This window comes from Porites lutea, chromosome 4 (assembly GCF_958299795.1).
Source record: "Porites lutea chromosome 4, jaPorLute2.1, whole genome shotgun sequence".
Taxonomy (NCBI): domain Eukaryota; kingdom Metazoa; phylum Cnidaria; class Anthozoa; order Scleractinia; family Poritidae; genus Porites; species Porites lutea.
In genome coordinates this window covers 10,343,382-10,368,222 of record NC_133204.1, presented here as the reverse complement: position 1 = coordinate 10,368,222, position 24,841 = coordinate 10,343,382, and the positions used below count along the sequence as shown (strand labels likewise).

The following is a 24,841-nucleotide window of genomic DNA, read 5'->3' as shown; positions in this document are numbered from 1 at the left end:
GATTGCTTTAAAATAACATTCCTCTGAATGCGTTTTCACTACGCCCACAATACGAAATAACACACATTGTACATGTTTGCACCTGTAAAGAGAACTGAGTTTGTGCTCGATATGACGATCAGTATTAATCATGAAAGCTTTGCAGCTAAAACGGTTAAAACTACTTTGTTTCTTGTTGTTTCTCGTTGTCTATATGGCCCACTGCTTAAGGAAGGCGGAATTTTGTTCTGACCTCTTGAAATGGTTTGCCCTCTGGATATATTGCCTCTTAGCGCAGCATAAATTATGTCATGGCAAATTTTCAAACTATGCAAACCATGCCCGGGTTACAACTTCTCAATATGGCTTAATGAAAGAGTGTGATCATCAAAAAGGCTGAAAGATGAAGCTCCATCTATAATCTCATTAACATGTCTTTCTGAGCGAAAATGATTGTGTTGGCGCGGCAACTGGATATTCATGCTAATTTGGCGCAATTTTTTCCGCTTTGGAGCCAATCTTTTTTTGCCGATCTGCCAATCAAGCTTAACGTCACCATGGAGAACAATGCGTTAATTATTATTCAGGGTGAAAAAAACTGTAAAAAAATATTTAGTGCTCTTGAGGGAGCATAAGGTATCGCAGATGATAGTTTTGTGGGGTGAAAAGAGAATCGGATGTTTCCGAAGGAAGTGCAGAAATGGATCATAACAGCGCATAAACATGATTGCATATAGCGTTCAACAACACGCGTCTCAGGACAACACAGGCGAGTATTAACCAGGCTTTGTAATATTAATTTTTTCAAATAACATGAAGCTACAGTCGTCGAGAGCCAAGACAAGAACAATTTTTTGTTCAGTTGATCATCTGCCTGTTCCAAGGTGATGATTCGTTTATAATCGTAGACATCCTTCGTGGATGAGGGTTAAATTATTTCGCCTCTCTGATTTTCTTTACTGTTGAGATCGACGGTTAGGAATGATCTGGCGGAAATTTACAGAAGGGAAATTAGTAAACGTGCAGATGAACTCGATTTGATGTTTATGTTTGGCTTATCTGGTAACGAAATTCGAAGGTTGAAGAGTTAATTAGCCTTAATCTTTCAGCGTAAGAATCACACGATTGTACCAGCACAATTCGAAAAAAAAAGTTAACAAGCGTAAAAGGTAGTTCGTTAGAACAAACTGTTGTTCATTGTTGTTAATTTCACCGGAAGCAATCAACCTTGAATACTCTCTTTTCGCTTTTAGATGGCTTCTTTTGAATGCCTTTTCTTTACGCCTGTGAAATGAACAATATGGTCCTAAAAAATGGCAATATTTTGACCGTTTCTGTTAGTTTTTTAAAAGAATATAAACAGCCAACTTGAACGAAATAAGCTGATTTTACAACCATATTAACGGTCAAATATACATCGAGTGAGTCTAATTTTATATTGGGGAGAAAGAAAGAGGTCACGCATGTAATTCATATCGGGTAACAAAAATAACAAGGTTCCATTTCTAAATCGTCTTTTCTTCCCCTTTTTTTTTAACAGTAATCTTCAATGCGAACATCGTAGCTGTTATTGCAAGCGTTGTATCGTTGGGAAGCATTGCCGTGTTGTGTGCTTGGTGTTACAAATGCTGGAAAGGCTCAGAAGACGGCACAGACGGTAGCACTGAAAGCGACTACGACTCGTCTTCGGACTCCCAACTGTATGGAATCCCAGGACACAAGTACCGCGCATTTGCAAAATATTCCTCGCTGTCAGACGTCTCTCCACCGGAACAGCGGGTCGATTCACCCGGGTATCAGAAATCGTTGAAATTTTCCCAGCCACCTCCTCAAGAGTTCGACGTGCAGGCCCCACAACCCAATGTTTCTAGTATCGTTATTCCTCCAGAACCACCCCTCCTTGAATCGTCTAACAAAGAAGACCTTGGAAAGATCTACTTTTCAATCAGCTACGATTCAGGAGAAATGGTCCTTACGCTGAAGATTCTCAAAGCCACTGGTCTTCCAGCCAAGGACTTCAGCGGTACAAGTGACCCGTTTGTGAAAATTTTACTTCTTCCAGACAAGAAACACAAAATGGAAACTCGGATTAAGAGAAAAAACCTTCATCCCATATGGAACGAAGTGTTTCGTTTTGAAGGATTTCCGCACAATAAGTTACTGAGTCGAACTTTATATCTACAAGTTTTGGACTACGATCGTTTCTCGCGAAACGATCCTATTGGGGAAATAGAGATCCCGCTAAGTGACATAGACTTGGGGCCTACCACCCTCACATTTTGCAAGGACCTTCACCCCTGTAAACGCCAGGTATGTTATATATTTGCTTTGATCATTTTACGCGTTTTTCACGCATAATAACCACTATTTTTGTTTCGTGCAAACGAAATGCCGCCTTATCTTTAATCTTGTAGTTTTGAAGATGGGTTTCATTGAGCGATAAAATTAGATTTGAAGTAGACTACGAAAAAGGTGTTCCTTGGAATTTAAAAATAACAAAAAATGAATTCTGACGCCTCGATAAAAGAGGAAATTATTTTCCATAGTTTGTCCTAATTTTTCCATTTCGCCAGATAAAAGGACGCTTTCGGGTATTATTTTAATCAAAGAAATAATACATCGTGGCAGATGGATAGCTTATCTTCGCAGCTGAAGTACTTTCCGCATAATGCCGTTTTTAATGTAAAATTTGAATACTTTAAAATGTGGCGCATTTTACACTTTGGATAGAAATTTAAGTAGCGTACGAAAAATTTTTTTTAGGTCTAAAGAGCAAGGAAACGTATAAGAGTCGATCAAAGTGTCCAAAACAATAACAAAATAACTTTGGCATAAAACTAAGAGATTAAATTAATAATTTACAGACAAGTTGACCGGATATAGCTGTAATATCTGAAGCCTGACCGAACTAACATGCTCTGTTTCAACCACCACTGAGAAACATCTGATCAATGGAAAATCCACATTGCACAAATCAAAACTAAAATACTGATCCTCTTACAGTTTAAACAGATATTTTCACATTTACTATTTTTGTTTTTCACTTAACTCAGTAGCCCCAACAATATAGTAATTGTCTTCAGTTATGAATACATTAACATTTTTTTAAAAGTAATTTGAGGGGAAAAAGACATTGAAAGTTATCTTAAATTTTCCCATTCAATGATTAGTAAAATTAAAGATATTAAGACTTTTATCAGTCCAGAAAGGAAATTTTATCCACGAGGAAATTAATGATAATTATAAATAAACCAGTACATCGCCGGCCACGTCTTACTAACTGTGTGGGCTGTTCATGTGAAGACAAAAAAAATAATTAACAATTTCGGTATAATACATGTAAAACATAGTTTAACGATATTTCTGAATATTCGAGTGTTTACGAGAGAGATAAAGAACTTACTTAGATGAAAATATACCCTGCGGTCTTCTCCATTTTATAATCATAGAATATTCGCTTCAATTTCACGTTAAGCAAGATGTTGAACACCCTCAAAAAGGTCGGAAAAGCTAAACTGAAGGTAAATGAAGGAAATCTATCGCTTCACGCTGAGAAGAAATTTTGCGCATAATTAATTAAAGATAAATGCTCAATATTTTAGCCCGAGGATATTCTATTTAGAATAGACTGCTTGTAGTCTGCGGTATAAGATGGGGCTATATAATAAAATATTGCCAGCGACATTTTTAAGACCTTTACATCTAAAAAAGTGTTATTCGGTGCGAAAAGCTTTGATTGATTTTTATTCTATAAAAGAATCACTTTTACATTCCGGAATATACTCTTAATATACTCTTAAGCAATCCCTCTCTATTTCAGTTGCTTATCTTTATACCTATTTTCGCGCGTTGAAATTGCTTTATCAAATTTTTTTAATAAAAAAATTAATGATCAAAAATCTTTCATAACCTCGGCAGGAGTCATGGAAAAGTCATTTAATTTTTAAAACAATGTACATTTTAAAATGTAGCACATCAGAAAGTTACAGGCCTAAAATACAAAAAGACAAAAAATATATCTAAATTATATATGAAATAAAGATAGCAACTTGACAGACCCAATTCATTTTGACGAGCCAGCTGATCGTGAGTATGCATTGTACGGCAACTACCAGTCTTGCAGAGAGATAAGTAGCTTAAGGACACCGTCAATTGTCTGAGAAAAGTAATTATTAATTAAAATTGCATAATGTAAAGGTTCATTTGACACTGGCTATCATTTCAAATCTAATTTACCCTGCGTAGGTGTATACGTATTTATGTTAACAAAACCAAAATGTTTACATAGGGAGACATATGATCTCAAAAAGTAAAGAAAAACATTGACTGCCTGAAATATGCGTTAAAAAGAATGAGCGACAGTTTGTTTCACTCATCAGTCAAGCTATTGTAGCAAGTCAAAAACAGTACACTATGTTGCCTTATGATCTGATTATTTTTCAGATACAGTTTTCGCACACTTAATATATCAATGGATTGACAGGAGATTTTGAGTAAATAAAACATCAAATGTGGTGTAATTGAAACAAGGGCTAATGAAAAATGTTTTATGGTGGAGACTGTTTCCTAGCAAAAAGATTCATTGAAACTGTCTTGTTGATTTATTTAGATCGAAGGTTGTCTTATAAATTAAACAAGAGCCATGATGAATTTTGGTTGCTCTATTAATCACAGAGTTTTGATCTTGTCTTATATAAAGGGTACACTATGATATTAAATGATCCAGCCTGCCGCTCTACTTCACAACTTAAACTTTATTTCGTAAATAACAGCTGTAACCCAAATGAAAGGCAAAAAAATTGTCTTGAAAAATTAATGAAATGTGTGATTTGTATTTGATTTGTTGATGATCTGGACAGAGGAAACTAGGTGTAAGTGCGCATCTCCATTTGGCAGATAGCTTTGACAGGACTCCCATGTATGTTAGGAAGAAAGCTGTGAGAAAGGCTGACACCGTTGGTAGACAACTCTGTATGGCACAAACCTCTATTATTTTTTTAAGAAGTCAACACTGTAGGGAAGCCATCCCTATTAGGCAGACATCCCTGTCATGCAGACACCTCTCTAAGGCAGAGACACCCTTGATGGGCATACACTCATGTTAGGCACACACCCTTGTAATGTACACACCCATCTAAGGCAAACACCCTGTAAGGCAACCTTGGCAGACACTTTGTTAAGGTAGACACCCGGTTAGGCAGACACCTCTCTCAGGTAGACATTCCTGATAGGCAAATACCCCTGTTAAGCAAACACCCTTGTAAAGTACATCCTTTCCACAGCAGACACCTCTTTTAGGCAGTAGAAACTCCTGATGAGCAAACACAGCTGTTTGGTATACACCCTTGTAAGGTATACACCTCTCTACAGCAAACACCCCCTGTGAGCTGGCAGACATCTCTCTAAGGTAGAAACTCCTGATGGGCAAACACTCCTTTTAGGCAAATGTCCCTGTAAGGTACACACATTTCACATTCGTCTAAAGCAGACACCCCTGTTAGACAGACACTCTTGTAAAGTAAACACCCCTGTAGGGCAGACAGTCCTAGAAGGTAGACACCTCTCTATGGCAGACACCCATGTTGGGCAGACATGCTGGTAATGTACCCACCCCTTCACAGTAGATACCTCTCTAATACAAAGTCCCCTGCAGGGCAGGTACCTCTGAACCGTAAACATCTTTTAAGGCACCTCTCTAAGGTAGAAATCCCTGTTTGGCAAACACCGTGTTAAGCATACACCTATGTAAGGTGGGCACCCTGTTAGGCAGACACCCCTGTTAAACGTACACCTCTGTAAGGTGGGCACCCTGTTAGGCAGACACCCCTGTAAGGTAAACAAGTGTTTAAAGCACACAACCTTGTTAGCCAGATGGTAGGTAGACACACCTCTCTAAAGCAGACACCTCTGTAGACATCTCTGCTGGGCAGACACATCTGTTGGACAGATGCCTTACTAAGCAGACTCCTTGTCAGTCAGACACCTCTGTATGGTAGACATGCCTGTAGGGCGGACAGCCCTGCCGAGTAGACAGCTCTATGGCAGACACCTCTTTAAGAAAGACACCCCTGTATGGTAGACACACCTGTAGAGCAGACAACTCTCATGGCAGACAAATTTGTAAGGGAGAAACACTTGTTAGGTAGACATGGACTTTGTAAACAGCAGATAATGCTCTTCATCAGAGTTAGAAAAGGTGCCCTGGATGTCCGTCTCACAGAGAGTGTGTGTTAGCGTAATTCTTCTGAATATCCATGTATTTTCTGACAATCAATCTGTTCCAATTGCAACAGGAACACCTGGGTGATCTCCTAGTATCTATGATGTACCAACCTACTAATAACAGAATTGTGGTGGTTGTTATGAAAGCCGCAAAATTAAAGAAAATGGACTTAATTGGATCTTGTGGTAAGATTTTAAGTCTCTGTTGCATGTCTTTAAAAATCTTATGAGTGTGACAGTTGTAACCCTTTCACTCCTACAGTCCATAACAGAACTTGTTACCATAGTCCTAACTTTTGGGGCTGTAAACAAGCAGTTACGTTGCACCCATTTAAACGAAACCTCTTTTATAAGTCACTATGGTGCTATTTGGTTTTCTGAGAAAAAATTTATTTAGATCTGAGACATTCTTGAAGTGAAAGGTAAACCTGAAGGATGCAGATGCCACACCATTCAAAATATTTAACAGGTTTTAATTTCTTGGGCTACAATGTGTTTTAACTGGTTATGTTTTACACCCTACACACATCCTGTCCTTCTATCCCAAGTACTCAGATATATTATTTTTTATCTGACTTTACCCACAAAAAAATTATGAAGCTGTTAAATCTCCACAAACATGACTTTATAAAATTGTTTGTTCAAATGTTAGATCCTTATGTGAAGATTTACTCCATGCATGGAGGAAAACGATTAGACAAGAAGAAAACTACCATAAAGAGAAGAAATAAGGATCCAGTGTGGAATGAATCCTTTATTTTTCACGTCCCAGTCGACAAACTAAGAGACATTACATTCGTATTTACTGTAATGGACTATGACCGTGTCACACAAAATGAAATGATTGGTCAAGTTATTCTAGGGTACCGTACCACAGGAACCTCATTGCGGCACTGGACAGATATGATGGGCAACCCTAGGAAGCCTGTGGCACAGTGGCACAGACTACAACTTTACTGATGTTAATTAAAATGTGAAAATTGTAATTTTTCCAAGACTACTGCTATCTCATACTCTCAGTTATTAAAACAAGGTCTAAGAATAAACTTCTTACATCAAGATACCCATAGAACATGAATTTGTTTCACATGGTGATGAGTTATGTATGAGATACGGTGGTCTACTCCATTCTTATGCTGTAAATATGTCATCATGCTAATTTAATTATCGGAAAATGTAAATCTACCCTCTTCTTATAAAAGGTCAGCTGAGATTTCAGCTACTTGACCTAGGAGTCATGAATGTAATTAATCAACAGTTTTATCTATTTAATTACATTGAAATGGGGAGCCAAAGTGTACGCCCCACCTCCACTGCAAACAATATAATAAAAAATGGGTGGAATTTTCATCAAGACTGTTCTTTTGATTATCATACTTTTCACTTGACTATTGACTTGATATGACTTTTCTCGATTGACACATGACACAACAGTTTGTTTGGTGACAGCTAATCATTAAGATACCAGCTCCTGCAGCTGATAAGTTCAGTGAGTGGCGGGATTACCAAGAAAGGGGTTAGGGCGGGGAGAATTTATACTTCATTTTGGACAGAAAAGGTACCCCTTTCACAGGCCTTCTTAATGGTACCCCTTTCACATACCTAGTTCAGAACTTTGCATCCCTTTTCACTGCTGGAAATGCACTGTCTTCACAAAACCAGAGTGTTTTCGTAACTTTTTCACAGCCAAAAAATGCATCTCTTAGCCCTTTGCGACCTTTTTACAGACTGAAATGACAGATTTCCCTTCCCTTTCATATACTTCCACTAGTGAAATCCCTAGCTACTGGCAGAGTACCCACGCACAGGGCATGGATTCCCATTAAAATTATGAAAAAAAGTCTAAATCTAGCAGTTACAATCCACAACTCACAAAAACCTTTTCTTTTCAAGTCTGTGGAACAATGTTGTTTGTTTTTACTCCCTGCCTTACTTCTAAGGTAAATGGGGAGAGCTATTGCCTAGTATTAAACTGAACAGGGTCTCAACACGAGACCCACATGGTCAGAAATAGCATATTAGGTTAGGAAAAATCTCAAGTTTGGTGTCAATCGGGCCAAGACTGAACAAGATACAGCTATTAAAAAACTTGAAAATTTATAAGAGATGAATTAAAGGACACACTGCCCAGACATTTATGTTTCTTATGAATGGCTTTATCTTGTTCAACATAGGCCCAATAAACACCAAACTTAAAAAATGTTTCTAACCTCAATGTACTCTTTCTGACTATGTCACTCGCGTGTTGTTTATCCCATAATGAACAAACTCGACCCAGCCCCTCTTGGTTTGAAATTAGGCAACACACATTACTTTGAACGATACAAAATAATCTTTTAATAGACCTGTTCACCTTTTTTTTTGTTTTCCCAATAGAGGTTCCGGGGAAATTTACCCTTTGTTTTTTTACAAATTATGCATAGATATGCATGTGAATAAGACAGAATTTGAACGAAACAGTACTTGAGAGTATTATCACATGACCTGTATAGGGAAAACAAAACATACAAGCTAAAGGGGTCTATTGAAAGAAACGTCAAAAGATCGTGAGCTTCTTAAAATAAAACACCAAATATGCAACAATTAACTATAAAAGGATTTACAGTGTAGATTGGAGGAGGTAAATGTGGACTATAAATGACAAACTCCAAGAGTTTTTCAAAATAAGAAAATAGTACTCAGCCCACCTTTCACTGAACAGTGCATTGATTTAAAGTAAAGAATTGGCAATGCAATTCGCCACTGTCACACACACAAAAAGAACAAAACTAGAATATTATGTTTCCGTTAGCACAGTGTAATTTTGCTCACAGATTTTTTTCCTGCATTTTCATTTTTTGATAAACTGATCATCAATAAGCTGGCAGGGGAGTAATCAAATCATTCTTAATTAGTTTAAGATGATCAATCACAAAACCTTACTCAATCCCTGATATTATTAAACTATACAAAGTACATCAAGAAAAAGTTCTGTATGTTTCCTAATATATTTTTCACAGTTCTCATGCTCTACAATATATTTATAAGATATAAACCACTGCAGCTGGTGACATAGACTTTGGTTTAATTTAACAAATAAATAATAATACCACCATTTACAAATTCATTGACAGTCCCAACAAAAACACAGGGTTACAATGCTGTCTCTACTATATGTTAACTGAAGTAGTGTTATATTGGCAATGTTATTCTTTTTCTTAAGTCTATTTTACTGAAGGTCTAAAAACCAAGCTTCTTTTCAAAACTTGAACCTGTCATTCCATTAGGTTCTTTACTTTTTGGTGCTACTTAGGACTAAATATTTGGTGCTCTATCAAATTTGGAATATTATGTTCAATACACTGAATTATGAATTTTGAAGTCGCTGACTGCAAAAATATGTATCTCATTCTTATGCCATTCTTGACCATTTTATTGCCTGGGATTGTTATTATTAGATTTATTTTTGCAAAAGGCAAAGTACAGTATAGCCCATAGAAAGGGAACACACATATTATTTTATGCATAATGTAACTGCATTGTGTATTTACAAAGTAAAAATTCCATTTTAAGGGCCATCATTAATAAAATTTACAGCTGTTTATAATAAACAAAAACATTGACTTTAAATCTAGAGGTTAACATTAATTTCCCTTGATGGTGGTGCTAATATTTTAGCACTCAATACTCCCAGATCATTCTCCTTAAATTTAGGAAAAATATGACCTAATCACTTTGTGGAGTCATTATTAATTTTGAAAAATAGAGTTTTCATTCCACGTAATGATTTCATGATTTGAATTGAAATTAAAATTAATCTCAAGTAATGAGCAGAATATGAATATGCTGACTGCTATGATAAGAGCATTTCAATTATTGAATTGCTGAAGCATGTGTATGTACACTGCAGTATATTGCTGTAGTCTTGGCAAGACAGCTTGTATGCTGTAGGAGCCAACAGTAACAGTTCTCAATATCTTCAGCACTTTACAACCTAAGATTTTTAGACAATAAACGACCACACAAGGGTTAAAGCAAATTCTGCCTTCTACAGCAAGCTAACACTGTTGCTGCCTTGCATTTTACTCTGTGGATCAAGACTCCATTTTTGAATACTGTACACTGTTATGAAATAGGCGGATACCTATCATAGGAGCCTCTGGAACCTTGGATTGTTGATCCATAAGATGAACCCATGCTTGACAGGGATTTGGAGCGGGAGGCAAAAGGTGGAATGAGGGGTCGGTCAGCAGCATCAACACCATCATGCAAATGCTTGTAGTGGAAACTGTTTCCTCTGGGGCGAAATTCTGATGTGAAGTGCTAAAACAAGTCAATAGTAAGAATTAGAATTTTGTAACTGACTGGTTGAAACTTGCAAACCTCTCATACTCTTAACAGAAACATGTCAAAGGAAGGTGCCATATCATTGTTACTTTACTGATATTTTTTTACTTCACAACAGTTTTCCAGTTTCCCAATATTAAATAATGAGGGTAACAGGATGTCTGTGGGGGAGGGCAAGAGACTAAACTCCCCATTTGTAAGACAGACAACCTAACAAAAACAGGAAAGAAATGTTACTGAGTAATAAATGTACAGAATGTCCTTGGAAATTCCCTAAGCAAGAGTAAGAGTGGAAGAAGTCTTTAAAATCCGTTTTCTTAAAGGATACTTCTGTGTGGTAAGCCCTCCCACCCCGTCAACCCCTCCCCCCCCAAAAAAAGAAAAACCACCTTGTTGGGAGGTATAAATATCTTATTAAATTGTCAACCTCATAATTTTTTTTTTATGATATAATTGTTCTGCATATAGGGCAACCTCAGTCAGTTGTCAGGGGTGTCATTAAGAGGCGGGGGCCGGGGATTTCTCCCAGCTACTACGAACATGGCCCCCGGCTACTTTCATAGGAAAATAGAAGAAAAATAGAACCAACAGAAACTGCTAGCTGTTTGATTCCCCGCCTACTTGTTGTATTTACCCGGCAACTTGAAATCTTAGTGACAACCCTGGTCAGTTGTCATCCATTTTTAAAAAAGATTAAAGTTTTGTAAGATTTTTCACAGGTAATTAAACATGAGACCTTAGGTTTTGTTGCTTTGAACAGAGGTATCCTGAAGATAAGACACAACTCAGTGGATAAGTGCTAAAAAAAGCCATTTATATTGCACTATCTGTTGGACAAAGTTGGCATCGTGTTGCAACTCTAAATGATCTGTAAGTAAAGATGGTACGCTACCAAGTCCTACAGAATACATTGAATTAATTCTTATCATTTCATAAACAACCTCATAAGGAAAAAGCACTTTCATGTGAGATTTGTTAGAGCAACATAAAACAAAAAAATAAAAAGGTGTACAACAAATTACTAATTTATTGGTTTCTGTACATGCCAACCTCATCCCCAGAGCTTTTCCCTTAAAAAATGGGTGGGGTGGGAAAAGGCCCTGGCATCAGCTGGTCACGTGTAAAGCCTAAATATTCCTGAAAAGCTAATTTATATGCAATCTGCTGGTTTTGCGCTGACAAAAGTCAGAGGGAGTAATGATGGAAAATAACAGCATCACAAACTATGTCAAAATTTCGCGTGTATGCGATTCAAAAGCTTAAGATCCATTTAATTGCGCACAATTCAAATGCTACAAGTTTATGGAAGGGCGCACCAGCTCTACATTATCACGTACAAAATATGTCCAATGCTTCAGAGTTGAGATAAGCTGTTATCGACTAGTACTGCGACAGAAATTCATCGTGACTGTGGAATTACTGTACAATCAATCGGAAAGTGATTTTGTCCAATGTCAAACAAAAATGCCAGTCTTTGCCTCCAGCATCTGCAGTGAATTTAAACAAATTGAACATAATTGAAATAGAATTGTTCATCAAAATGCTTTATGGAGTCTGGTCTTCTCTACAACCCAACCATGAAACAAACACATCTCCACGCTGGATGCAAGTCATCCCTCAATCCTGCCAGGAACAATGACAGGTCGCCGATCTGAAACATTTGAAGACCTCTGATATCTTTTCTTTTCCAAGGATAAGTACAAAGGAGTTTCCTTATATCAAAGGGAAGATTGACTGATTGATTGATTGAGCGCTGTCTATTTAAAAAGGACCCAAGTCTTTCTTTGTTGCCAGTTGTTTGATCACAGAGGTCAATGAATTTTTTAAAAATACAGGTCATACAGTATAAGTCTAAAACAAAGCGTGTCGCTATGATAAGGCTGAGTGTTAAGGTGAATAGAACTGGGCTGTGTACAGAGCCCCACTTCACAAGAAATGGAATAAAATATCACCAAAGTCAAGAAAGCGGACTTTTTTTTTTTTACAAATGTTACTCGCTGTCCCCTTCATAAGAATCGGAGGAAAGCAAAAAATTACCGTGGCCAGTTTCTGTGACAAAAAGGAAATCTTGTAAAACGTTTCGTTAATTGTCAAGAGATATTAAAGGAAGCCCAAGATCGCGCGCTGTGAGGTTACGCATACCGGTAATTTTAGCTTTTCACATAGCACTAATTTATTACACCCAGGACTAGGATGTATGAGGGGAAACGTGACCGGCCAATGCCAGGGCCTTTTCCTGCCCCACCCATTTTTAAGGGAAAAGCCACGGGGACACGGTTGTGTACATGTACCACAAGGCAGGAGAATTACAACACCCCACAATGGCACGTGTATGTCTTATGCTCTAAATTTGACAAAAATAGAAAGTATTTAGGTGTCATTAGTAGACAATAATATGAACAAAAATAATAGCTGCAGTACCCACCCCTGAGTCATCTGTCACGGCGAATATAGGCGCCACATAATCATCCTGACTGCACTCATTGTTTTCTGTGTCAAATATTGCTGCCATGGCCCACAGTGGTAACAGCCATCTAACAATCTGAGGCAAAAAAAAAATTTATAATTATTTAATTTACACACATACTTACGTGTAACAATATTAATATTGATAACGATGATAACAAGGTCACCAAATAACTACACTGGAACAGAATTCTTAAACACTGATGGAAAAGACAAATGGTACAAGTAGTAAGAGAAAAAATCTTATCACAATCTTGTGGGACAAGCCAAAGAGATCATGAGATCAAGGCTATTATAGACCAACAACATCATCGTCAAGAGCAAAAAAGAAAAAAGCTGCCTACTCATTCACATAACTATCCCAACTGAAGGGAGCACCCCAATAAAAGTTACTGAAAAACTAGCAAAATATAAGGACCTTGAGATTGAGATTGAGATTGAATGAATGTGAGAAATGAAAGCCAAAAGAATAACAGAAATACTACGGGCCCACCCAACAACAAAACATCAAAATACAAGAACTACAGAAAATCATTCTATGTCAACATCCCATAACTTAAGAAAGCAGGGACGTAACTATGGAAAAAACTAAGCAGGCTTTTATTAGTCAAGCAGGCTTTCTTACTCAACTGCACATTCAAAATTACCCAGCAAAATTAGCTGGCTGCCAGCCCTTAGTGGCATCCCTAAGAAAGGCACTATCCCTGAGGAATGGATCTAGTTATTATGTTGGACTATGACATGAACTTAAAGGAAATAACAATGACAATAATAATAATATGTGAGAAGATACACTACATCTCAGACACATAAAGAACATTAAATTAATGTAACTCACATTGACAGTGATGTAAACTGCTGTATAGCCCGCTGCATTTGTTGACTGGAAGTAGAATAAGAACACATAAGGCAGAGTGAAGACAGCCAACATTTTGTGACGCCGCCCAGGAAAGTTGTTTCCTTGTGAAGTCAGAGGAACAAGTGCAGAAATTCCATACAGATGTTGTAACACTGATCTGGGTATAGTGCTTCTGATAGGCTACAAATTTGCTTCAACCAATAGGAAGCACTTCCCATATCATGATCAGTGTCGTGTCGTCAGTAAGGAATTTCATCATCATTTGGTGGGGATAACCAGGGCTGGCATCATGAAGTATTGCCTTTTTTCTTCGGTTAAAAACATATTAAACAGTAACTTGGATTTTGCAAGACTTGCTACTACTGAAAAAAGATAATTCTGAACCTCTGTACCCATGTTCATATATCCCATCACACCAATTAATAACAAACCAAGATAACAGAGAGTTGACCAACAGAATGTGTGAAGCTATTAAAATAGTCCAACTAGTCCATTCAACAATCTCTTATGATGTTTGTCAGGAGTAGCAAATTACACAACAATGTCTTCTCTTTACTAATCTTTCCATTAAGTTATTATAATTATGGTGATTAGCAAGATGAATATTGCCGTAGGAAAACACCTTTAATTCAAAATAATAGGAGACACTTTGAAATGTTGTTCAATACAGTAGAACCTCCAAAAGACATAATGTAACCAAAAGGTCAGGATAATATTTCACTGTAAGCAAACAACAACAATAAATTATTCTTTTACTCACAAAAATTCCTTGGCATTTATTCTCTGGTCCTGCTGCAAAAAAAGTTAAACTGTTCATCAAAAGTGCCAATGACACGAAATTGATTCTACAATGGATAAAGGACAAATTTAGTTTTATTAAGACATTGCATGTCTACATCCTAGTTCAATAACTGTTACACTGGTGGCTGCAAAGGTTTCAAAATTAAAATGGCCATTCTAAAATCTTAGTTTTTCCTGGATCTGGATTTCTGTGGTGTTCCTGACAGAATCTTTAATCCTTTAAGTCCCAACAGTGAATAACATCAATTTTCTCCCAACAATGTCCATACATAGTCCAGAGGTAATGAGAAAGCAATGGGAAATAATAAGTAATAAGACTTAATAAAATGATTGCAAAGGAAAGAATGCTTTGATCTTTTATCACATTCACTTCACTAATAACATTATTCTGTAAGGAAATCTACAGAGAACAGTCGCTGGGCCAAGTTGTTCAAAGCTACAATCATCGTCAAAAGTGTTGGGAAGGTTGATTTTTTCCTTCCTCCCCCCACCCCTGGCCCAATGTTGAGCAAAATGTTACTGTTTGTGCGCGTAATAATATTGTTCTGTTACATCCCAACATTGAATAGGGGGGACGGGGATACTTAGCAAAAGAGAAAACTATCTTTTTTGAGGATTAAAATGGACTACTGTTCAGTTGTAATTCCTTCCCAACTACTTTTGTCTGTGATTGAGGGTTAAGATGACCCAGGGTTTGTGCAGAATTTGAATTCAGATTTGAAAGCTTTAAAAGCAAATTCAGTTTCATTCTTTATTGTCTACAATGATGATAAGATGATCTTTAAAGAATAGAGAAAATTATCATAGTAAATGCTTTTGAATGAAAGACAAAGAAACCCAGATTAAAATTTAACCTCAGGTTAGTGATAATTGGCCTTCAAACAACTTGGCCCTGGAGAATTCATATGTGGGTATTGGGGCTTAAAGGGTTAACCGAAAAAAATATAACTTTTTGAGGTACTTTTTAAGGCTAACTGCAATTTTTGACCAGGTTAATTCAGTTATTATGTGGGACCTCCCTGGGTCTATGATTTAAAGAGTAACCCCTTCATTCCACCCTGACAATGCAGTGAAAAGCAGTGGAGCAGTTCCTTGTTGACACAGTTTTGAATGATTCTTAGCCACTTATTTTGACTATAAAATATTATTACTACTGCTCAATAATTAACAATTATTGAACAAGGTTGAGCAAAATATCATAATATTATTTGTCTGTGGCAAGCAGATCAATTATTTGCCGAAGCCAAAGGAAAATCACGATATTTTGCAATAACCGAGTTCAATAATAATTTGTTTTATCATTCAATCTGACACTGAGTTTGTTTTTTATTGAATATCCTTGGGAAGCAAGCGATCTGCCATTTTCACGCAACAGCGATCCCAAGAAGGAGAAAAGCACCGTTTCTTTACGCATTTGCAGAATATTATTTGCAGCCAAACACGGTTGGATGGCATTGCGCATGAGCAGACCATTATTTGTAGGCAGTTATTTGCAGGTTACGTGGTGGGCTCTTGGCCAATGAAAAGAAAGAAAAATTTGCTTCAAATGATAATAATAATTATGCTGCAATACTTACTGACTCTCATCACAATGTCATGGACAATGCTGACAAAAGCTGACAGTTCACAAATAAAAATTATCCTGCAAACAGAAAAAATAGAATTAAACAACACTTAATTACTAAGGAACTGATCCTGATTACAATGCAACTCTGTGACTGACAAACTAAAGGGAATCCTTGAATGGCTTGTGGGAAAGATAAACCACATGTACAATACATCTTGCTTTGGATTCTTCTGGACATAAAATCCATCCTTTATAGACCAAGCTTTTTCACAAAAAAAGGAAATTGCATTTCTGACTTTCTTTCTCCTATGAAGCACTGTAAGTTTACTGCCCATTTTTTTCAAATTCCATGAAAGCTTCACCCCCTTCCCCCCTCCCCACACCAACTCCCCCCCACCCCCACACGCACACTTAACAGGTTTGAAAAATCAGGACATCACTATAGTTGTTTAAAGGCAATTAACAATAATTGCTGCAGTGAATTGTTAGTAATAATGCCTTTATATAATACCCCCATAGGTCTCTCTTCTGTGCTGTCCTGTTGTCTGCTAACATCCTCACATTGTTGAGTTCCCTGTAAAGAAGTAATTGAGTTAATGATGTAAAACTGCAGTGAAATATAATGCCTATAAGGGGCTAAGAACTGGCTGTCAATTTTAAACAACTTTATTTGTTATATTATAACTTGCTTGAAAATTTTATGACAGCCCCGGTCACTTTATAGATAACGTTCTAGATTGCGTCATTTTGACTGCATACTGTGGGTCTTCATCAGGCAATGGTCTCAATTTACTGAGCAAGACTATTACAGTTGAATCCTCTACAATGGCCACCTATAGCCAACTTGGGGACAGGAGAAAGTGGCCGTTGTAAAGTCAAAGAGGAGGCCGTTGTAGAGAGGTTTTAACAAGAGTCAATGTACGGATTTTTGTCCACCGGGATGAATAAAAGTGGCTGTTGTAGAGAGGTGAGCGTTAGCGGAGGTTTGACGGTAGTAACAGTGTTTTCAAAATCAGCCGTCGGCCGTCGCATCCGACGGCATTTTTTTGATTTGCGACGCCTACTTTCCCTTAGGTAAATTATATGACAAATAAAACTTTTGATAAAAAGTGGTAAGTGTTCACAAAGCTGTTGCGAGCAAGCAAACTTGAAATTTTTCTGGAGAATTTCGCCAAAACATCTTGAGTCTGCTTTTAAAATACGTTCTCTGCGTAATACGTTGAGTAAACATTGAGGACGAGTCGAAGACTGGGTCTCAGTTACAGGGAACATTGTAGTTAAGGGTTTCTGAAGCGACTCTATATAAAACGCCACATTTCGTCTCCAAGAACACGGCAAAATGGCAAAAAAGCGACAGCGTGGTTTACAGGAGATGTGGTCGCTGACAGTGACAACAAGAAAAAAAAAAAGGATGCTGCAGGTAATAATGTGGTTAAAGCATACCCTAATATTGTGGTTAATAAAGTTACTAAAAGCATCAAAATATATCAGTATTTTCGATATCTAAAATTTGCTAGTTCTGCGTCTCAAAATGCGGGAAAACGCGTCTCCAAGAGTCTAGGAATTCAAAATTTCCTGGGGGGGCATGCCCCCAGACCCCCCTAGAGAGCAAGGCCCTCCGGGCCTTGCAACTCCTACTCAAATAAACGCAACTCCTACTTCAAAAACTGTTGAAAACCCTGAGTAACAATGTGATTGCAAGTGAACCTCACTCATGGATGGGGAGTTTTGATCTGAAGATCGATATTACATATATCAGTAAATTCTAGATTACTGCATTGTAAGATGTCTTTGATACAGCTGCAGAGGCATGCTTGTTTACCTTGTGATAACAACCCCGGAGACCATGAAAGCTTGAACAACAATAATTTCAATGCTTGACAAGAGCAGCCACTCAGGTTCTGTGAAAAAAAAACACGCACTAAGTAAGTTATTAAAGAATTATCAGCAGCCCGAAGAGAAGCAATCAATGTATGCATGTGTCATGCTTGAGTACTAACTCAATTATCATTACCTACATAGAGGATATTACATGGCCGCACGGAGATACGAAATTTCTCTTTGAGTGTTGAAAAACATTTCACAAGTGAGCACAGCGAACAAGTGAAATATTTTTTTCAACATGAGAAGAGAAATTTTGTATCTCCAAGTGACCATGTAATGTGAAAGGTGTAATTTATCATGTAGCCATAGCAACAGTGATATTTTCACATGTGAAGATATCAAGTTTTCGCACGAAAGCTCACTTGGTATTTCATTGCTGTTTATATATACTGGCCTTATGAGGTAATGGGTAGCAAAGTTGTTAGTTTTTTTGGAAGATAAAATGTAAGTTTCTTCACGATGTAATGTAATCATTTTTATCATTTCAAATCTTACAGGCAGTTTAAAGCAAACCTGAATGATTGATGGTTAGTTTATACTGTATGCGCTGCACTCACAATATTGTACCTGCACATTCCTTGTATTCATGCTTCATTTTTGCAAGTCCAACAACTGCTACAATCAACAGGACGAGAAAGACAGCTCCCAACACTTTGTTAGAGTATCTAAAAGATGTAAGTGTTTTTAAAAAGTCTCACTTCAATTAATACAGTACACTGAACATTGAATAGGAAGATGGATAATCTAGAGATTTAGAATTTTCCTTTGCACTACAGCACCACAGGTATGAAATCATAATAGGGGGTTGGGGGGGGGGTAGTCACAAAAAGTGCAGTTTTACAAGGCTAAAGAGTAAGAAAAATAATATTTAAAAAGTACCAAAGGAATCATCTTCTGAAGAGTAGAATAATATTTCCATAATAATTATAATAATTACAATAATAATAATAATAATAATAATAATAATGGACAAAGTATGATATACAAATCTATCAATAAAAACCTAAAGAGTAAGAAAAATAATATTGAAAAAGCACCAAAAGAATCATCTTCTGAAGAGTAGAATAATATTTCATTAATGATTATAATAATTGCAATAATAATAATAATAATAATAATAATAATGGATAAAGTATGATACACAAATCTATCAATACAAACCTTTTTAACCTTTCCTCGGTTTCAAATCCTATCATTCTGGCTGCTAAGCGGCAATGAAAATTGGTAACTATAAGAAACTGTTGAAACAAAGAAAAATCAATTACACACCAAGCAAACAAGTCCTGCAACCTGTGATTATCTTAAGTTTTACCTCTTGTCTAGCTTTGGAAATTACCCGCAAATAAAAAGGTTATCAACTTAAGCTTATCAACTTACTTGAGTAATTTTTATGAACTCTGATACCAAGTGCACAGCAGTGACAGCCAAATACAACCAGTTGATTCCACTGAAACAACAATTATTTTGAGAGTCAAACACAGAGAGTTGAAAGTTACAAAAACTACTAGAAAACTAGAAATTAAATACAGTCAAGTCCCTTAGTTTATAGTGGACACCCCACGGGGTAGCGACCTCAAGTTAGTGTCCTCAATAGTCCATAATAGCAGGAGTTTATTTCAGTCAAACATCTGTAATTCATTTTTGCCTGGAATTTAGCTGCTGTCCACATTATGATGGCATCCGTTATAGCAGGGTGTCCACAAGGAGAGAGTCGACTGTACAAAGTTTTGAAAATTGTGCAAAAAAGTAATGACAAAAACACCCAAATCATTAATTATTGGTGAAAGTGACAGTCTAATTTTACACAAAATAATTATGAACAAAATCATCAGAATGCATCTAGGAAAAAGAAGACTACTTTGAAGGACCAATAAAGTTGACTTGTAATAAATTATCTGTGCTACATGTAATTAACATCATGACTGAGCCGATTTTCTAAAAAATTATGTTCAATATAACATAATATAATTTATTATTATAGCTCTTATGCATGTTTGAAAACAAAATTCTTGCTTTTGCGCTCTTTATGCATGAGGGTAATTCTTTTCAACCCTGCTGCACGGGGAATTAATAAAATGTGTAAAACTTTGCAAATTTACAATTTCAAAACAAGGCTTGTTTATTTGTGTGCACAGCTGTATTAGTACTAATTAACCCTTCAAGCCCCAATATCCACATACAAATTCTCCAGACTCATATTCATACATCTCCTTAGTCTGAGACAAGTTGAGAGAGTTTAATAAAAGATCAAAGCGTTTTCTCTTTGGTGATCATTTGATTAAATCTCGTAACCATTTCTCTTGACAATGTATGGATACGTTAGGAGAAAATAGATGTTTGTCATATCAGTCTCACCATAGGATACATTCCAAAATTCCACTGTAGAAAATGATATACTGATTGATCAGGGAATGATGATGAGAATGCAGCTTGTAGAGCTAAGTCAACAAAAAAATAATTATTTTATCAAAAAACCAATATTTTAAGAGTGAGGTACCGTACATATGCACACGCTATAATCATGCAGGCATGTGTGGAACCAAAATTAAACTAAAGGTGTGGTTACAAAGGACAGTTTAAGCGACTGGTAAATGATTCTTCTACCACAGGAAATTAAATATTTCGACCCGGTGTGTGTGAACAGACTTTCCTGAGATAAATTTGCCATTGGAAATATCCATCTATGGATGTGTCAACGTACAGAACCAAGAAACTGCCCATGATATCTAACATGATAAATAGCTGGGGTGTTTTGATACCCAAGGCAAGAAAGCCAATCAAGACTCTTCATTAGACACCAACATGAAACAACAAAGAAAATTGTTCATTTTCACATGTTTCATTCATGCTATTTTAGGAATGATCGATGTTCTCAAGACAGGTTTTCAATAACTTTGAAAGTAACAGGGAAATTCTGAGGCAAAATTTCATCTAGTTTGTTGCCCTAAATGTAGAAATGACATTAACCATTTACAATTCCTGGTAGAAATTCAAAAACTGTGCAATGGAATTAATTTTAAGGCAAATATTTAAAAAACAATTCTGTATACCTTCGCTAAATTGTCAGGACTAACAAACCAGGATAAATTTGACATAAATTACACAAAATCCTACCATATCAAAAGTTATTGTTGCCACAATAGCAAAAATGAGGCCGTAAGAGTGGCTTTTTTACCTTGGTAAGTCATCCATGTACGGTGTAACCACATATCACCACAGTAGTCTAAACCCAGGTAAAAATTACCATGACTTTATTATTTTACCAAGGGAAATGTCTTTTACCAGGATGTGCGTAACCACACCTTATTTTCCAGATTTTCTTGTTTGTTTTGTTTTTTGAAGTGTTTATTTATAATTAATTTTTTCTCGCTATCTGAGTTCAAAAACAAAAATATATTAGTTACTGGCTTCTTTAAAAGTCAGTTTTCAAAAGTAAGGTACTTTAAGGTACTTCAAATAGTCTCACGCATTTTTTTAAATTAACTACCTTAATTGCACAGATAATGATTGTTACAATTGCCAGTACTGTTAAACAGCTGTCCCTAATAGGTCAAAGAAAAAAATGCAGAAAAATTTTAAAAACCACATTAATTAAAAAACAGTAATAAACAGCTTATGTGTACATGCAAGTGAGCCACTCTAAAAATAATATTACAGAAATATTGTAGATTGGTATTCTAACTGGAAGTATGGACCACTAAATCAAAAAGTTTCATTAGGAAACAAATAATCTTGACAGAAAAACTTTGTAAATCTTTTTTTGTGAGTCGTTTTTGACTATGTGTGGGAGAACAGAAAATATTTTGGACAACTCAAAGCTATGATTTTGGAAGCCAATAAAATGCCCCAAATGTGTTAATTGAGTTTTGGCACAAATCAATCATCAATGGCTGTTTTGGTCAAATTTAAATCTTACTCTTTCCACTTAAACCTGTAGATATGATAAAGAAATTACAACGTCAATTTCTCAGTGTGAGCTATAAATTACAGAACCTCACTTTTTTCTTCTCAGTCTGTAACTTACAGTATATTGACCACGAACTCAGTTAGTAATTATAGGTAAATAGCACTCCAACTTCAACAAAAAAGAGGCATTATGATGTTTTTGAAATCTTAATTATTACTTAAAGAATGACAACTACAGTCGAACCCCGCTATTTCGAACTTGGTTAATTCAAAGTCCCCACCACTATTTCGAAGGAAGATCGAATTCCCTTGGATTTACCCTTATCCTTTACACTTCCCTGGTGCTTTCGAAATCCCACTATTTCGAACTTTTTTCTATTTCCCCTGGGACTTCGAAATAGCGGGGTTCGACTGTAGTTTAAAGTACCAGCATGGAACGTATTATGCTGCCTGTACAAATTAAGAAGGAAACAGTAGCCATCCTTACCTAATGGTTGAGTACTGGCTGTGAAAGCCATACGATATGCTTGTGAATTTTCTTATCAAATTAATCCAATTACCCAGTATACCACAAAACTACTGCTGACTAGAGTATATTTACGCCAAAGATCAAGCCTTTGAATTTTACTTACCTCACACATGAAGCAGTGTTGAAAGTCTTGAAGCAGCCTGTGTAGGCTAAGGAACTTTTTATTAGGGAATCATTTCCTTTTGACATGGTCACTCAGTGTCAACAATTTAACATCATTGGTGAAGTTTACCCTGTGGGTCACACAGCAATATGACAGTTATGAGGTAATATTAACCCTTTAAACCCCTAAAGTGACCAACATCCGTTTTCTCCTAACAGTAAATATATACACAATCACAAGTAAAGGTTGTGAGGGTTAATAAAATGATCCCACAAAGGGAAATGCTTTGATCTTTTATCAAATTTTCCCCTCAACTAATTCTTAAAGGAAATGTATGGAGAACAGTCTGGAGTATTTGTATGTGGATACCGGGTCTTAGTGTTAGTGACTGGTCAGGGAGATAATTAATTTTGTTTTTCAAGAATCTCAGCATGCAAAGAAAGTCGTGGCCAATAGCCCAGGCTAATGGATTTTGCAATCGGGCAAGTAAATTCTGTTCTTAACTTGCCCAAAGGGCAAGTGAAGTTTTTGAGGAAATTCAAATTACAGAAGAACTGTAATCAACGCTGCCCAACAAAAATTGTTTTGGGCTACTTAAAAGACTCTTGGGCTAGTACATACTAGCAACAACTTGCCCAAATGGCAAGCGGTAAAACCGACTTTCTTTGTATCCTGAATCTCATACAAAACTAACTCCTTTCCTGAGGGACCAGTCATAAGGTGAATAAATTAAGGCCTGTTTATAAGAGGTGAACCTGAGCCCAGTTAGATATGCTGGCCCATTTTACTGGGCTGGCTCGGCTCATGGCTTGTACCCGTGTTTTCTCTACAATATATTCTCCTTGTGTTTATATGAGGTCAGGTGGGTTGGCCTGCTCACTGAGATCTCAGCAGGGATCTCAGCCAGCCCAGCTTTTCATAAATACACAACAAAAATTTTATAAGGAAACATGGCATAAGCCGAGCCAGCCCAGTAAAGCAAGCAGGCCAGCCTGGCTAACAGGGCTGGTTCACCTGATATAAAAAGGCCCTACACTGTAAGATAAGAATGCTGAGCAAACTAGCCTTTGTGTAAAAGCAAGTCCTTTGACAGTCTTTTATTGTTTAGATAATCTTATTTACATTATTTTGAAAGAGCAGTGTTGCTTCTATCAAAACAAGGCTCACTTCCACTTGAGATTCGGATACTCAGTACACAACTGTAACATGGCCTTTTACTATGAACATGATTTTTTTTTGGTATGAGGGAAGAAAGTTCTAGTAAAAAGGCCTAATTAGTGTGAGCATGGCATGTGTCTGCTCACATTGAATTCTTTTACATGTAACACAAAATATACTAATATGGTTTTAGGTGAGCTAAGCCAGCCCAGCAAACTTGGCTAATAGAAAAACCCCGCAGTTGAGAACAGATCATCGTTTGCTCAATTTCTACAACTTTTATTACGCTTACTTAATTCATATTATTAAGGTGACCAATTGGTATGATCTGTGGATTATTTTACACTTGATTGTGACACGGAAACGTGACTCTTATAAATTTGATACCGCCAATTTACAAAGAGTCTAAGGACGAGTAGGGGTAAGAACCCACTACTTCCTTCCGAGTTCTATCACATTTTCACTTTCGTGAAAGAGCATAAAAAATTATCAAAGCTTCTAAAGAGAAGAAAACTGATAGCGTTCCTCATTCCTTTTCATTGATTTGCCTCGCTAAGCTAGGTCGATACCACTCTTAATCATACCTAGCGGTTATCCAATTTCAGCAAAACTGGGAATTTAGAAAAGTACTGGAAATTTGTTGTTGTCCTGGACAAAGCAGGGGTTAAAAAGTTATTCACTTCGTCACATGCACGTCTTCGCACGTCCACACGTTCTACAGCTAGTCGCTAACACGCGCCAAGAAACAGTGAAAGGATTTCACACTATTTCAGAACAATTCACCGTTAAATTTTTCCTTACATAACAAACACTTACCAAGTGACTCTTTCCTCATCACCAGCAGCGGGGCCACACAGAATTACATTTTCAAGAACTACTCATCGTGTGTTTGCCTTGTGTTTGCCGCGCCAGCGAACACACTTGAGCATGTCAAACAGACCCGGCTAGAGTATGCAGGAGCGAAAATATGTTTGTCTCACAACTGAAACCATTCAAACGTTAATTCCACCTATTCAATTTAAATTTTCTCAAGTTATAGGG

At 36.7% G+C, this 24,841-nt stretch overlaps 2 protein-coding genes across 2 annotated transcripts; one reads left to right on the top strand and one right to left on the bottom strand.

Annotated features, from left to right (window-relative positions):
* Window positions 1-468: 468 nt before the first annotated feature.
* LOC140935782 (synaptotagmin-7-like) lies at window positions 469-7,551 on the top strand. Its single transcript, XM_073385345.1, has 4 exons — window positions 469-748; window positions 1,520-2,289; window positions 6,273-6,387; window positions 6,854-7,551. Exons 1-4 carry the CDS (start codon window positions 703-705, stop codon window positions 7,159-7,161), a joined length of 1,239 nt encoding a protein of 412 aa, XP_073241446.1. The 5' UTR covers window positions 469-702; the 3' UTR covers window positions 7,162-7,551.
* A 1,697-nt stretch (window positions 7,552-9,248) lies between these two features.
* On the bottom strand, window positions 9,249-24,736 carry LOC140935786 (uncharacterized). The gene is made up of 14 exons (XM_073385350.1): window positions 24,617-24,736; window positions 22,643-22,772; window positions 21,592-21,646; window positions 20,460-20,542; window positions 19,482-19,551; window positions 19,266-19,342; window positions 18,672-18,769; window positions 18,043-18,121; window positions 16,732-16,794; window positions 16,231-16,295; window positions 14,613-14,644; window positions 13,832-13,876; window positions 12,953-13,069; window positions 9,249-10,503 (listed from the first exon to the last, which is right to left on the bottom strand). Exons 2-14 carry the CDS (start codon window positions 22,726-22,728, stop codon window positions 10,306-10,308), a joined length of 1,068 nt encoding a protein of 355 aa, XP_073241451.1. The 5' UTR covers window positions 22,729-22,772; window positions 24,617-24,736; the 3' UTR covers window positions 9,249-10,305.
* Between the last annotated feature and the right edge of the window lie 105 nt (window positions 24,737-24,841).

What these genes read in the sequence shown, in the direction of transcription:
- LOC140935782 (XM_073385345.1), top strand. Translation starts at nt 703, where the DNA reads ATGATTGCATATAGCGTTCAACAACACGCGTCTCAGGACAACACAG. An exon ending in CGCGTCTCAGGACAACACAG is followed by an intron (nt 749 to 1,519) that starts GCGAGTATTAAC and finishes TTTTTTTAACAG; the next exon opens with TAATCTTCAATGCGAACATC. An exon ending in GGACTTAATTGGATCTTGTG is followed by an intron (nt 6,388 to 6,853) that starts GTAAGATTTTAA and finishes TTCAAATGTTAG; the next exon opens with ATCCTTATGTGAAGATTTAC.
- LOC140935786 (XM_073385350.1), bottom strand. Translation starts at nt 22,728, where the DNA reads ATGTCAAAAGGAAATGATTCCCTAATAAAAAGTTCCTTAGCCTACACA. An exon ending in TCATTATCTGTGCAATTAAG is followed by an intron (nt 20,543 to 21,591) that starts GTAGTTAATTTA and finishes TTGTTGACTTAG; the next exon opens with CTCTACAAGCTGCATTCTCA. An exon ending in CAGAAGAGAGACCTATGGGG is followed by an intron (nt 16,296 to 16,731) that starts GTATTATATAAA and finishes TTCTGTTTGCAG; the next exon opens with GATAATTTTTATTTGTGAAC.